Source organism: Pseudophryne corroboree, chromosome 7 (assembly GCF_028390025.1).
Source record: "Pseudophryne corroboree isolate aPseCor3 chromosome 7, aPseCor3.hap2, whole genome shotgun sequence".
NCBI lineage: Eukaryota > Metazoa > Chordata > Amphibia > Anura > Myobatrachidae > Pseudophryne > Pseudophryne corroboree.
Genome location: NC_086450.1, coordinates 492,739,909 through 492,755,358, shown reverse-complemented (window position 1 = coordinate 492,755,358; position 15,450 = coordinate 492,739,909). Strand labels below are relative to the sequence as shown.

Genomic DNA, 15,450 nt, shown 5'->3' with positions numbered 1-15,450 from the left:
CTCTCTCCTGTCACCGTGGTGTGTGTTGTGTGTGGGTGACACATCCTCTCTCTCCTGTCACCGTGGTGTGTGCTGTGTGTGTGACACATCCTCTCTCTCCTGTCACCGCGGTGTGTGCTGTGTGTGTGTGACACATCCTCTCTCTCCTGTCACCGTGGTGTGTGTTGTGTGTGGGTGAAACATCCTCTCTCTCCTGTCACCGCGGTGTGTGCTGTGTGTGTGACACATCCTCTCTCTCCTGTCACCGTGGTGTGTGTTGTGTGTGGGTGACACATCCTCTCTCTCCTGTCACCGCGGTGTGTGCTGTGTGTGTGACACATCCTCTCTCTCCTGTCACCGCGGTGTGTGCTGTGTGTGTGTGACACATCCTCTCTCTCCTGTCACCGGGGTGTGTGCTGTGTGTGTGTGACACATCCTCTCTCTCCTGTCACCGCGGTGTGTGCTGTGTGTGTGACACATCCTCTCTCTCCTGTCACCGCGGTGTGTGCTGTGTGTGTGACACATCCTCTCTCCTGTCACCGCGGTGTGTGCTGTGTGTGTGACACATCCTCTCTCTCCTGTCACTGTGGTGTGTGCTGTGTGTGTGACACATCCTCTCTCTCCTGTCACCACGGTGTGTGCTGTGTGTGTGATACATCCTCTCTCTCCTGTCACCGCGGTGTGTGCTGTGTGTGTGATACATCCTCTCTCTCCTGTCACCGCGGTGTGTGCTGTGTGTGTGATACATCCTCTCTCTCCTGTCACCGCGGTGTGTGCTGTGTGTGTGACACATCCTCTCTCTCCTGTCACCGCGGTGTGTGCTGTGTGTGTGACACATCCTCTCTCTCCTGTCACCGCGGTGTGTGCTGTGTGTGTGACACATCCTCTCTCCTGTCACCGCGGTGTGTGCTGTGTGTGTGACACATCCTCTCTCTCCTGTCACCGCGGTGTGTGCTGTGTGTGTGACACATCCTCTGTCTCCTGTCACCGCTGTGTGTGTGACACATCCTCTCTCTCCTGTCACCGCGGTGTGTGCTGTGTGTGTGACACATCCTCTCTCTCCTGTCACCGCGGTGTGTGCTGTGTGTGTGACACATCCTCTCTCTCCTGTCACCGCGGTGTGTGCTGTGTGTGTGACACATACTCTCTCTCCTGTCACCGCGGTGTGTGCTGTGTGTATGACACATATACTCTCTCTCCTGTCCCCGCGGTGTGTGCTGTGTGTGTGTGACACATCCTCTCTCTCCTGTCACCGCGGTGTGTGCTGTGTGTGTGTGACACATCCTCTCTCCTGTCACCGCGGTGTGTGCTGTGTTTGTGACACATCCTCTCTCTCCTGTCACCGCGGTGTGTGCTGTGTGTGTGACACATCCTCTCTCTCCTGTCACCGCGGTGTGTGCTGTGTGTGTGTGACACATCCTCTCTCTCCTGTCACCGCGGTGTGTGCTGTGTGTGTGACACATCCTCTCTCTCCTGTCACTGCGGTGTGTGCTGTGTGTGTGACACATCCTCTCTCTCCTGTCACCGCGGTGTGTGCTGTGTGTGTGTGACACATCCTCTCTCTCCTGTCACCGCGGTGTGTGTGTGTGTGTGTGTGTGACACTTCCTCTCTCTCCTGTCACCGCGGTGTGTGCTGTGTGTGTGACACATCCTCTCTCTCCTGTCACCGCGGTGTGTGCTGTGTGTGTGACACATCCTCTCTCTCCTGTCACCGCGGTGTGTGCTGTGTGTGTGTGACACATCCTCTCTCTCCTGTCACCGCTGTGTGTGCTGTGTGTGTGACACTTCCTCTCTCTCCTGTCACCGCGGTGTGTGCTGTGTGTGTGACACATCCTCTCTCTCCTGTCACCGCGGTGTGTGCTGTGTGTGACACATCCTCTCTCTCCTGTCACCGCGGTGTGTGCTGTGTGTGTGACACATCCTCTCTCTCCTGTCACCGCGGTGTGTGCTGTGTGTGACACATCCTCTCTCTCCTGTCACCGCGGTGTGTGCTGTGTGTGTGTGACACTTCCTCTCTCTCCTGTCACCGCGGTGTGTGCTGTATGTGTGTGACACATCCTCTCTCTCCTGTCACCGCGGTGTGTGCTGTGTGTGTGTGACACTTCCTCTCTCTCCTGTCACCGCGGTGTGTGCTGTGTGTGTGACACTTCCTCTCTCTCCTGTCACTGCGGTGTGTGCTGTGTGTGTGACACATCCTCTCTCTCCTGTCACCGCGGTGTGTGCTGTGTGTGTGACACATCCTCTCTCTCCTGTCACCGCGGTGTGTGCTGTGTGTGTGACACATCCTCTCTCTCCTGTCACCGCGGTGTGTGCTGTGTGTGTGTGACACATCCTCTCTCTCCTGTCACCGCGGTGTGTGCTGTGTGTGTGACACATCCTCTCTCTCCTGTCACCGGGGTGTGTGCTGTGTGTGTGTGACACATTCTCTCTCCTGTCACCGTGGTGTGTGCTGTGTGTGTGTGACACATCCTCTCTCTCCTGTCACTGCGGTGTGTGTTGTGTGTGTGACACATCCTCTCTCTCCTGTCACTGCGGTGTGTGTTGTGTGTGTGACACATCCTCTCTCCTGTCACCGCTGTGTGTGCTGTGTGTGTGTGACACATCCTCTCTCCTGTCACCGCGGTGTGTGTGTGTGTGATACATCCTCTCTCTCCTGTCACCGCTGTGTGTGCTGTGTGTGTGACACATCCTCTCTCTCCTGTCACCGCGGTGTGTGTTGTGTGTGACACATCCTCTCTCTCCTGTCACCGCGGTGTGTGCTGTGTGTGTGACACATCCTCTCTCTCCTGTCACCGCGGTGTGTGCTGTGTGTGTGACACATCCTCTCTCTCCTGTCACCGCGGTGTGTGTTGTGTGTGACACATCCTCTCTCTCCTGTCACTGCGGTGTGTGTTGTGTGTGATACATCCTCTCTCTCCTGTCACCGCTGTGTGTGCTGTGTGTGTGACACATCCTCTCTCTCCTGTCACTGCGGTGTGTGTTGTGTGTGATACATCCTCTCTCTCCTGTCACCGCGGTGTGTGCTGTGTGTGTGACACATCCTCTCTCTCCTGTCACCGCGGTGTGTGTGTGTGTGTGACACTTCCTCTCTCTCCTGTCACCGCGGTGTGTGCTGTGTGTGTGACACATCCTCTCTCTCCTGTCACCGCGGTGTGTGCTGTGTGTGTGACACATCCTCTCTCTCCTGTCACCGCTGTGTGTGCTGTGTGTGTGACACATCCTCTCTCTCCTGTCACCGCTGTGTGTGCTGTGTGTGTGACACATCCTCTCTCTCCTGTCACCGCTGTGTGTGCTGTGTGTGTGACACATCCTCTCTCTCCTGTCACCGCGGTGTGTGTTGTGTGTGACACATCCTCTCTCTCCTGTCACCGCGGTGTGTGCTGTATGTGTGTGACACATCCTCTCTCTCCTGTCACCGCTGTGTGTGTGACACATCCTCTCTCTCCTGTCACCGGGGTGTGTGCTGTGTGTGTGTGACACATCCTCTCTCTCCTGTCACCGCGGTGTGTGCTGTGTGTGTGTGACACATCCTCTCTCTCCTGTCACCGTGGTGTGTGTTGTGTGTGTGACACATCCTCTCTCTCCTGTCACCGCTGTGTGTGCTGTGTGTGTGACACATCCTCCCTCTTGTCACCGCGGTGTGTGCTGTGTGTGTGTGTGTGACACATCCTCTCTCTCCTGTCACCGCGGTGTGTGCTGTGTGTGTGTGTGACACATCCTCTCTCTCCTGTCACCGGGGTGTGTGCTGTGTGTGTGACACATCCTCTCTCTCCTGTCACCGCGGTGTGTGCTGTGTGTGTGACACATCCTCTCTCTCCTGTCACCGCGGTGTGTGCTGTGTGTGTGACACGTCCTCTCTCTCCTGTCACCGCGGTGTGTGCTGTGTGTGTGACACATCCTCTCTCTCCTGTCACCGCGGTGTGTGCTGTGTGTGTGACACATCCTCTCTCTCCTGTCACCGCGGTGTGTGCTGTGTGTGTGACACATCCTCTCTCCTGTCACCGCGGTGTGTGCTGTGTGTGTGACACATCCTCTCTCTCCTGTCACCGCGGTGTGTGCTGTGTGTGTGTGACACATTCTCTCTCCTCTTACCGCGGTGTGTGCTGTGGGTGTGTGACACATCCTCTCTCTCCTGTCACCGCGGTGTGTGCTGTGTGTGTGACACATCCTCTCTCTCCTGTCACCGCGGTGTGTGCTGTGTGTGTGACACATCCTTTCTCTCCTGTCACCGCTGTGTGTGCTGTGTGTGTGACACATCCTCTCTCTCCTGTCACCGTGGTGTGTGTTGTGTGTGTGTGACACATCCTCTCTCTCCTGTCACCGTGGTGTGTGTGCTGTGTGTGTGACACATCCTCTCTCTCCTGTCACCGCGGTGTGTGCTGTGTGTGTGTGACACATCCTCTCTCTCCTGTCACCGCGGTGTGTGCTGTGTGTGTGTGACACATCCTCTCTCTCCTGTCACCGGGGTGTGTGCTGTGTGTGTGTGACACATCCTCTCTCTCCTGTCACCGCGGTGTGTGCTGTGTGTGTGTGACACATCCTCTCTCTCCTGTCACCGCTGTGTGTGCTGTGTGTGTGACACATCCTCCCTCTTGTCACCGCGGTGTGTGCTGTGTGTGTGACACATCCTCTCTCTCCTGTCACCGCGGTGTGTGTTGTGTGTGTGTGACACATCCTCTCTCTCCTGTCACCGCGGTGTGAGCTGTGTGTGACACATCCTCTCTCTCCTGTCACCGCGGTGTGTGCTGTGTGTGTGTGTGACACATCCTCTCTCTCCTGTCACCGCGGTGTGTGCTGTGTGTGTGTGACACATCCTCTCTCTCCTGTCACTGTGGTGTGCTGTGTGTGTGTGACACATCCTCTCCTGTCACCGCGGTGTGTGCTGTGTGTGTGACACATCCTCTCTCTCCTGTCACCGCGGTGTGTCCTGTGTGTGTGACACATCCTCTCTCTCCTGTCACCGCGGTGTGTGCTGTGTGTGTGACACATCCTCTCTCTCCTGTCACTGTGGTGTGTGCTGTGTGTGTGACACATCCTCTCCTGTCACCACGGTGTGTGCTGTGTGTGTGACACATCCTCTCTCTCCTGTCACCGCGGTGTGTGCTGTGTGTGTGACACATCCTCTCTCTCCTGTCACCGTGGTGTGTGCTGTGTGTGTGTGACACATCCTCTCTCTCCTGTCACCGCGGTGTGTGCTGTGTGTGTGACACATCCTCTCTCTCCTGTCGCCGCGGTGTGTGCTGTGTGTGTGACACATCCTCTCTCTCCTGTCACCGTGGTGTGTGCTGTGTGTGTGACACATCCTCTCTCCTGTCACCGCGGTGTGTGCTGTGTGTGTGACACATCCTCTCTCTCCTGTCACCGCGGTGTGTGCTGTGTGTGTGACACATCCTCTCTCTCCTGTCACTGTGGTGTGTGCTGTGTGTGTGACACATCCTCTCTCTCCTGTCACCACGGTGTGTGCTGTGTGTGTGACACATCCTCTCTCTCCTGTCACCGCGGTGTGTGCTGTGTGTGTGACACATCCTCTCTCTCCTGTCACCGTGGTGTGTGCTGTGTGTGTGACACATCCTCTCTCTCCTGTCGCCGCGGTGTGTGTGACACATCCTCTCTCTCCTGTCGCCGCGGTGTGTGCTGTGTGTGTGACACATCCTCTCTCTCCTGTCACCGCGGTGTGTGCTGTGTGTGACACATCCTCTCTCTCCTGTCACCGCGGTGTGTGCTGTGTGTGTAACACATCCTCTCTCTCCTGTCGCCGCGGTGTGTGCTGTGTGTGTAACACATCCTCTCTCTCCTGTCGCCGCGGTGTGTGCTGTGTGTGTGTGACAAATCCTCTCTCTCCTGTCACCGCGGTGTGTGCTGTGTGTGTGACACATCCTCTCTCTCCTGTCACCGCGGTGTGTGCTGTGTGTGTCACACATCCTCTCTTTCCTGTCACCGCGGTGTGTGCTGTGTGTGTGACACATCCTCTCTCTCCTGTCACCGCGGTGTGTGCTGTGTGTGTCACACATCCTCTCTTTCCTGTCACCGCGGTGTGTGCTGTGTGTGTGTAACACATCCTCTCTCTCCTGTCACCGCGGTGTGTGCTGTGTGTGTGTGACACATCCTCTCTCTCCTGTCACCGCGGTGTGTGCTGTGTGTGTGACACATCCTCTCTCTCCTGTCACTGCGGTGTGTGCTGTGTGTGTGTGACACATCCTCTCTCTCCTGTCACCGCGGTGTGTACTGTGTGTGTGTGACACATCCTCTCTCTCCTGTCACCGCGGTGTGTGCTGTGTGTGTGTGACACATCCTCTCTCCTGTCACCACGGTGTGTGCTGTGTGATTGTGACACATCCTCTCTCTCCTGTCACCGCGGTGTGTGCTGTGTGTGTGCGACACATCCTCTCTCTCCTGTCACCGCGGTGTGTGCTGTGTGTGTGTGACACATCCTCTCTCTCTCCTGTCACCGCGGTGTGTGCTGTGTGTGTGACACATCCTCTCTCTCCTGTCACCGCGGTGTGTGCTGTGTGTGTGACACATCCTCTCTCTCCTGTCACCGTGGTGTGTGCTGCGTGTGTGACACATCCTCTCTCTCCTGTCATCGCGGTGTGTGCTGTGTGTGTGACACATCCTCTCTCTCCTATCACCGTGGTGTGTGCTGTGTGTGTGACACATCCTCTCTCTCCTGTCACCGCGGTGTGTGCTGTGTGTGTGTGTGACACATCCTCTCTCTCCTGTCACCGCGGTGTGTGCTGTGTGTGTGTGTGACCCATCCTCTCTCTCCTGTCACCGCGGTGTGTGCTGTGTGTGTGACACATCCTCTCTCTCCTGTCACTGCGGTGTGTGCTGTGTGTGTGACACATCCTCTCTCTCCTGTCACCGTGGTGTGTGTTGTGTGTGTGACACATCCTCTCTCTCCTGTCACCGCGGTGTGTGCTGTGTGTGTGTGTGACACATCCTCTCTCTCCTGTCACCGCGGTGTGTGCTGTGTGTGTGACACATCCTCTCTCTCCTGTCACCGTGGTGTGTGTTGTGTGTGTGACACATCCTCTCTCTCCTGTCACCGCGGTGTGTGCTGTGTGTGTGTGTGACACATCCTCTCTCTCCTGTCACCGTGGTGTGTGTTGTGTGTGTGACACATCCTCTCTCTCCTGTCACCGCGGTGTGTGCTGTGTGTGTGACACATCCTCTCTCTCCTGTCACCGTGGTGTGTGCTGTGTGTGTGTGACACATCCTCTCTCTCCTGTCACCGTGGTGTGTGCTGTGTGTGTGACATATCCTCTCTCTCCTGTCACCGAGGTGTGTGCTGTGTGTGTGTGACACATCCTCTCTCTCCTGTCACCGTGGTGTGTGCTGTGTGTGTGTGACACATCCTCTCTCTCCTGTCACCGCGGTGTGTGCTGTGTGTGTGTGTGACACATCCTCTCTCGCCTGTCCATAATGATGATGTCTCCCCATTTTGCAGGTGACGCCCTGGCCCCGCACGTGAAACACATGTTCTCCAAATTTGATAATGACCAGGATGAGGACTTTCAGAACTGCGCGGAGTACTGGGGCGGTGGATTCTGGTACCACGCTGCGGTCTGTGCTGGGGCCGGGCTCAATGCTCGTTACAATGCCACAGGATACCTGCAGAACGCATTTTCATGGACACCTTGGGTTGAGTACCCCGAGACACTTCAGGCAAGTCAGATGATGATGATGAGGAGGAGGGTCCTGAACAGCGGCTAGAGCGAGACCAACTGTGTGTCATTGCGTGTGGTCACTGTAGTGGTGGAGATGTAGTGACAGACACAGCTGTATACACAATAAATAACTTACATAGGTAATAAAGTGTATGTGGAGATTCTGTCACAGGGGAACCTCTTACCACGGTGTCTACAAAATGGCCGCTGATCCTCCATGTTTCTGTAGCCAACAGGACAAGACGGGTCCTATTATCTCATAAATAACTGACAGCGACATTACAATATCATGCACAAGTGATGTTCATAGACCTGTGAGGCCCTGTAAGTGATATAACACACGTGAATATAAATTCCGGTTATTAATATGCTTATAAAGGATGAGTCTGGATATCACGGTGTCACTAGGAACATGAATTATACAGAATATATCCGCACTGTAGGGTATAAGAGTATTAGAGGCGGGGGGACTGCCTGGGGAGGACAGGGGGCTCGTGTGAGAGTGGAAGGGACAGACGCTGCCTTACAGATCCCTGGCCCTTATTACTCCTCAGTTACTCGCTGGGAGGAGAGAGAACGTTGCACAGGAATAGTCCCTCTCCCACCACCAGTCCTGGCGTAACGCTGGAGAGACGGCGTATCCTCTGCATGGGTATGGTATATATGTGGACACTGCTGAAATGTCAGCATACATTCCCTGGTGGTCTAGCGGTGACTTACCTGCTCCCGGAGGCAGTGGTGTCTCCTGGGTCTCAGCGGTCACATGTGGATCAGTTCTGGCGCTGACATCTGATGGAGCAGTGGTTCCAGCGAGTATTTTACCCTTATCCCTAACCATCCCTCTAGTGCCGAACACTAACCCCTCATAACCTAACCCCTTAGTTTCTAACCCTAATGTCCACATTCTGATGATGTCAGCATTTCAAATGTCAACAATGCAAACATGTCGGCATTCTGAGGATGTCAACATCACAACTTATGACATTGTGAATGAGGTTGATGTCACGGCATCTCCTCTGCATGTCCCGTCACTATGCATCGCAGGCGTTTTGCAGTGACAGAGTTTGCAGGAGGCACGGGTTCCACCAGCCAGAGTCTGGAACCAGGGCCGTCTTAACAGCAGTGTGGGCCCCTGGGCAAAGCAATGCACTGGGGTCCCTACCCATCCTCCAGCAGTAGGGGTGGAGGGTGCTATCAGGAACAGCTTTGATGTCCCGCGGGCGGTAGGGGGTGTTCTATCTTCCGCTCAGCATGTAGGACCTGGAGCAGTCATTTCTGCTAATTACTCCTTTACGGCACATATGGGGCGGGAGGGAGAACACTAAACTGTAGAAGGGGCCATTGGGCTGAATGAAGGGGCCCCGGTACATAACTTCCAGGGTGGTAGGTGGTGTTTAATATACAGGGGAGGGGTGGATTGTGGAGAGAGCTTAATATTAATTTTCTGGTGGGAGGGCAGATTGCTTGACTGCAGATATCTCCATAGAAATTTCTTAGCATTTAATGGGATAAAACAGTAGAGAGTCCCACCTTTCAGGAGGTTCTGGGGACTTGGGGATCAGACTTCAGGAGCCAGAGAAATCCACCAATAAAAATATAAAACTGCATACCAGGCGTGTGGAGCTGGAGCGGGGACCAGATGCTGGAAGGCTGATATCTCTGGTTCTGGGCATAGTAGAGGCAAGCTGTCAGTGTTCACCAAAAGGGGAGAGTCTCATCTTTTGAAATATACTTTCAGAAAAACTCTAAGTCAGACAGAACCCAAGATATCTGGCTGGGAAGATAAATTAAAAGGCTCGAATGGGGACCACTGCTTTGAAGTCAGATCTCTCCGGTTCCCCAGGGCTGATTTTCAAAAACCTAGTATCCCTGGAAAGAGGAGACTCTCAGCTATCAGCATAGGGCCCATATACTCATGGGGCCCTTGGGCAAGAGCCCATACGAAAAGACGGCCCTGTCTGGAACATGGAGTAATGGGAGAGGAGAAGAATATTCTCTATTTGGACCTAACCGCCACTTCCACAGGTGACAAATACTGGGTCGGACCACATAGGAGGAGAAAGGGGATCTCCAAGCTACGCTTCACCGTTCCGTGCTGCAGATTTACATTTGGCAGAATGTATACTGGGCATATTCCGCTATGTGTGGGCAGGACTGGGAACACGTACCAGCAAACTGTAGCTACCAGGTTGCTGTATAGCGGTGGTGCCCACACAAATGGAACCAGCTGGTTATAAGACGCGCCACAGTAGTAACTGGTTTAATACAGGTGGACCTGTTATACGGATTGTGGCCGGACAGCCCACGTGGACAATGGCGGCGCGATACTGAAGAAGGGGTTAACCCTCAGTGACTAGCGCCATATTCAAGGACAATGGGCGCTTGGCACCACTTTTAAACTGTGCACTGGTGCTAGGCGCCATCTTTAAATGTATTGTGGGTGCTAGGCACCGGGTATTTAAAAATATATTTAATACTGTGTTTTCACCATGTTCTATTTAATGTTCTGGGCACAGTTGTAGGATTGTACATTTACAATGCAGCAAATGCCAGCATTTAGAAGGAATGTGTAAGCTGTGTTGGTTTTAAAATGCATTTACGTTTGAGGACAAATGGCCTGGAAGCTTCTCACCTAGGAATTGAGATGCTGATGACCCTGGCACCTGGAAAGGGGTGTATGGACAAGCCATTTCTTTGAGACTGAGATGTGTCTCTGCGTAACTTTATAGACACATGCGGGTGAAAGGATTTGTTTGCTGTCTTCTCTGAATATTGTGTGAACTGGTTTTGCATGGAGACACAAGTTGCTGCTAAATCAGATTGTGTTTTATGAATGCAAACTAGTGGGTTTCGTTTCCCAACAGTTTGATGTAAGATTTCTTAGTCTGCATTATGTGTGATGCAGATTATGTTTAATTTACAGTATAAGAACGTTGTCTATGTGTGAGAGGGTGAATGCAATTGAAATTCAAGTTATATTTACATTTGTGAAAGAGACAGGAACATGATAATCAGATTGTGTTTGGGAAAGCACACTGGTTTGGTTATATATGAAGAGGAGCAGGAATGTGCTTTATCTAATTCTAAACTTTTGAAATGTAACTTGTATTTATTTATATTTTCTGCGATAACCTGATTGGTTGGAGAAGACAGGGAGGGCTTACCCCCCTGTGGTACGGTGTGTAGAAATTAGATTAAAAGAGGATGCATGTGAGCCTCCAAGTGTATTTGTACCATCTTCATTCTGCTGGAACATCTTGCTGTATGCTGTTGCCCCTAGCAATAGGGAAGAGTCTTTTTTAAGACTATTATTGAGCAAATAAACATCATCTGCCTCAAGAAGATTGCTTCATCTTGTGACCTACAGGGTTATGCCACACATAGCCCCGTCCTCCGGCTGTCCAGGTAAGCACCCAACGCCTCCAAGTTCCGCCTTCCGCCAGCTACCGGTAGAGGCCTAGCAAGGATTCGTCAACACCACACAGGTGTGGTAACGCAGTGAGTCGGCACATACAGAGCAGAACCGTGGTTCCAAACGCCACGGCAGGTTAGGAGTTTGGTGGTGGCAGCATAAACCCGCCCACAGTGCAGTGGGTGGAGTCAGTAACAGGCGGTTACTGACGGTAAGCGGGAATCCCCTATGTGGTCAGGTCCCGTGTGACTTAACCTTCCATTCTGTGCACAGGGGGCGGGACGCGAAAGCGGTGAGTGCTTTCGTACGGAACCGTCCTGTCACACGGATATAAAAACATTCAGAGTTTAAGGAAAAATGCAGCTTTAGCGAATGGGGCGGGGACACCGGATGAATGGGGCGGGGACACCGGATGAATGGGGCAGGGACACCGGATGAATGGGGCAGGGACACCGGATGAATGGGGCAGGGACACCGGATGAATGGGGCAGGGACACCGGGTGCAGATGGACTGATGATGAGTCCTCGCTAGGTGTCGCTTTGCCTGAACAACCCAGAAATAAGGCTTCTTACTTAATCCAGTTACATATTTATTGAGATATTACGGTGTAAGATAATGACACGAGACGAGCTCCATCCATCTGTTACTTTCTCAATGCATTAATTGAACATAACCAATAAGTCCATAGAATGAAATGTGCCCTTAGGAGGAAAAGCAGAATACAGAAGTATACTTGGATGTCAGCACGTTCCCCATGACGTCTAAGACATTGAACAACAGTGGTCTAGAATCTGGAGAGGAATGAACCCTCCTGTCAGTCCCTCATTGCCCCTACCTCCACCTCGTCATGGCGTGTGATGGAGGACTTTCAGCGGGCCGCCGTTCTTTCCAGAGTCGTTGAGGCACGGGCAGAAATAGGGGTAGATGGTCTCGGAGAAGGACGTGACGAAGGTGTAGATATGAGACATGTCGTCGGCGTTGTAGAAGGTGAGCTGGCCGCCCTCATAGTCTAGGTAGATCCCCACCCTTTGCGGTTTGCTCCTCAAGGTGAGGGCTCGATAAGGGACATCCAGGGCTTTGAACTCGTGCCCGTTCCGCAGCCAGAGTATCCAGAAGCCGTTCTCCGGGGAGAGGGTGATGCCGCCTCGCCTATTCACCGACTCTTTGGCCACACCCAGGTTCCACTTGGTCTTGTTGCCAACGTCAATCGCCCAGTAATGCCGCCCAGAGGTGAATCCCTCAGTGCCGAGGACACAGCAGCAGTAGTCAAAGCGACGCGGGTTTTCCGGCAGCGACTGCTTGGTGTCGCTGTATCGGACACAGGTCAGGTCTTCAGATAGGACTAGGTTAAGATGAGCTGTGCTGGGGTCCATGATTATATTGGGTAAGGCTGGAAAAGTGATAAACTGTTAGTGGCCGCGAATTACATCATACGCGTGCAATAGTGAACGTGACATATAATCAACAAGGCTTCCTGATAATGAAAGATAGATAGTACATACGCCATACATGACTGGGTAACAGTCAGTACCACATTACATAATGGCAATAAGGTGAATGGGGATAAGACAGAGGTAGAGGGGAACGTCACAACCCTGCAAGCATTGAAGATATGGAAGCGCAGATATAGTCAGGTCCATAAATATTGGACATCAACACAATTCTCATATTTTGGGCTCTATACACCACCACAATGGATTTGAAATTAAACAAACAAGATGTGCTTAAGCTGCAGACTTTCCGCTTTAATTTGAGGGTATTTACATCCAAATCAGGTGAATGGTGTAGGAATTACAACGGTTTCTATATGTGCCTCACACTTTTTAAGGAACCAAAAGTAATGGCACAGTCGACTGAAAAGCTATTTCATGGACAGGAGTGGGCTATTCCCTTGTTATTTCATCATCAGTTAAGCAGGTAAAAGGTCTGCAGTAGATTCCAGGTGTGACATTTGCATTTGGAATCTGTTGCTGTCGACTCTCAATATGAGATCCAAAGAGCTGCCACTATCAGTGAAGCAAGCCATCATTAGGCTGAAAAATCAAAACTAACCCATCAGAGAGATAGCAAAAACATTAGGTGTGGCCAAATCAACTGTTTGGAACATTCTTAAAAAGAAAGATCGCAGCGGAGAGCTCAGCAACACCAAAAGACCCGGAAGACCATGGAAAATAAGAATTTACTTACCGATAATTCTATTTCTCGTAGTCCGTAGTGGATGCTGGGGACTCCGTCAGGACCATGGGGAATAGCGGCTCCGCAGGAGACAGGGCACAAAGTAAAAGCTTTAGGATCAGGTGGTGTGCACTGGCTCCTCCCCCTATGACCCTCCTCCAAGCCTCAGTTAGGATACTGTGCCCGGACGAGCGTACACAATAAGGAAGGATTTTGAATCCTGGGTAAGACTCATACCAGCCACACCAATCACACTGTACAACCTGTGATCTGAACCCAGTTAACAGCATAACAGCGGAGCCTCTGAAAAGATGGCTCACAACAATAATAACCCGATTTTTGTAACAATAACTATGTACAAGTATTGCAGACAATCCGCACTTGGGATGGGCGCCCAGCATCCACTACGGACTACGAGAAATAGAATTATCGGTAAGTAAATTCTTATTTTCTCTGACGTCCTAAGTGGATGCTGGGGACTCCGTCAGGACCATGGGGATTATACCAAAGCTCCCAAACGGGCGGGAGAGTGCGGATGACTCTGCAGCACCGAAAGAGAGAACTCCAGGTCCTCCTCAGCCAGGGTGTGCCCCTGACCAAGTAGCAGCTCGGCAAAGTTGTAAAGCCGAGACCCCTCGGGCAGCCGCCCAAGATGAGCCCACCTTCCTTGTGGAATGGGCATTTACATATTTTGGCTGTGGCAGGCCTGCCACAGAATGTGCAAGCTGAATTGTACTACACATCCAACTAGCAATCGTCTGCTTAGAAGCAAGAGCACCCAGTTCTTTGGGTGCCTACAGGATAACAGCAAGTCAGTTTTTCTGACTCCAGCCGTCCTGGAAACCTATATTTTCAGGGCCCTGACAACATCTATCAACTTGGAGTCCTCCAAGTCCCTAGCAGCCGTAGGTACCACAATAAGCTGGTGCAGGTGAAACGCTGACACCACCTTAAGGAGAAACTGGGGACGAGTCCGCAGCTCTGCCCTGTCCGAATGGACAATCAGATATGGGCTTTGTGAGACAAAGCCACCAATTCTGACACTCGCCTGGCCGAGGCCAGGGCCAACAGCATGGTCACTTTCCATGTGAGATATTTCAAATCCACAGATTTGAGCGGTTTAAACCAATGTGATTTGAGGAATCCCAGAACTCCGTTGAGATCTGAAGGGTTAAATCTCCTCTGTCAGTGTGCATTGTGTAAATATTGTTTCTTTTTCTTTTGCCTTGGATTTAGCTTGCATTGCATAAAATGAATATAGCTCCACCCATAGTTTGTTGGGAACTGTGTGAAATCACCACCCCTAGATGAAGTACTAGGCTGTATCCTACATCCCCCCCCATGTAGCCTGTTTTATCCCTCCTATGCAGTAAAGTTAAACCAATAAAGTATTTACTTTTGCCTACCCCTCCCTGGACATTCCAATCCCTCCCTAGACAATGATGCCTTATATACCATTGTTATGAACAATAAACGCAGAGTGATTCTTAATTACATGGTGTCGTGTATAATCTGTAATTTTAAGGATTGCTCTCACTGACGTCAGTGGCCATCAAATCGAGGGGTACAAGAAGAGGCTGATATCCTTTCAAGTGGGGGCTCGTCCGGGATTCAGTTGATCGCCCCCGAATCGGTAAGATAGAGAATTCATTGTCTGTCTTTTCCGTAAGGGATTGCGTTCAAACACTGAATTTGAACTCGCTCCGTGTTCCGGGAACACGTGACAAGGTAATATTTAAGTCCGGGACTTAATATTACGTAGTTTTATGTAAAGCCATAAAACAGGTATCAGGGATACCATATAATCTTTAATGTCTGGGACTTAAAGATACGTCTGAGAAAAGCGCAATTCTCCAAAGACGTTAGTATCTGGGATACTTAAAAAATAGACCTGGGGTCTATACGTAACGTAGAAAATACCCCGATTTGATCGCCTATATTCTTGTATGCTTGTAGTGTGATAAGTTCTTATGTTTGGTCCAGACGGCTGGTAAGTTTTCGTCTGCCAGATATCTTTACTCAAAACACTTTTCTTGCTTCCTGTTTAAAACGCTGTATTTTTTCTGACATCTTGTACGAAGGTAAGCGTACCCGTCAAAAGATTTCATGTTCTCATTATACAGATAATATTGTGATATTGTCAATGACTAATTAACTGGTGTTAACTAATGCATGCATAGAAAGTTTTTGTAAATTGCATAAAAAGTCTTTTTGTT

The 15,450-nt window shown here is 51.6% G+C and overlaps 1 protein-coding gene and 1 long non-coding RNA gene across 2 annotated transcripts in view; both read right to left on the bottom strand.

Moving 5' to 3' along the window:
* Positions 1–15,450, bottom strand: part of LOC134945726 (uncharacterized) — an 889,695-nt gene that overhangs the window by 704,532 nt on the left and 169,713 nt on the right. The window lies entirely within an intron of this gene.
* LOC134945717 (zinc-binding protein A33-like) overlaps positions 11,625–15,450 on the bottom strand; it is a 64,257-nt gene continuing 60,431 nt past the window's right edge. The window contains 1 exon segment of the mRNA XM_063935170.1: positions 11,625–12,449. Within this exon segment, the coding sequence (XP_063791240.1) occupies positions 11,905–12,449 (545 nt within the window). The 3' untranslated portion in view covers positions 11,625–11,904.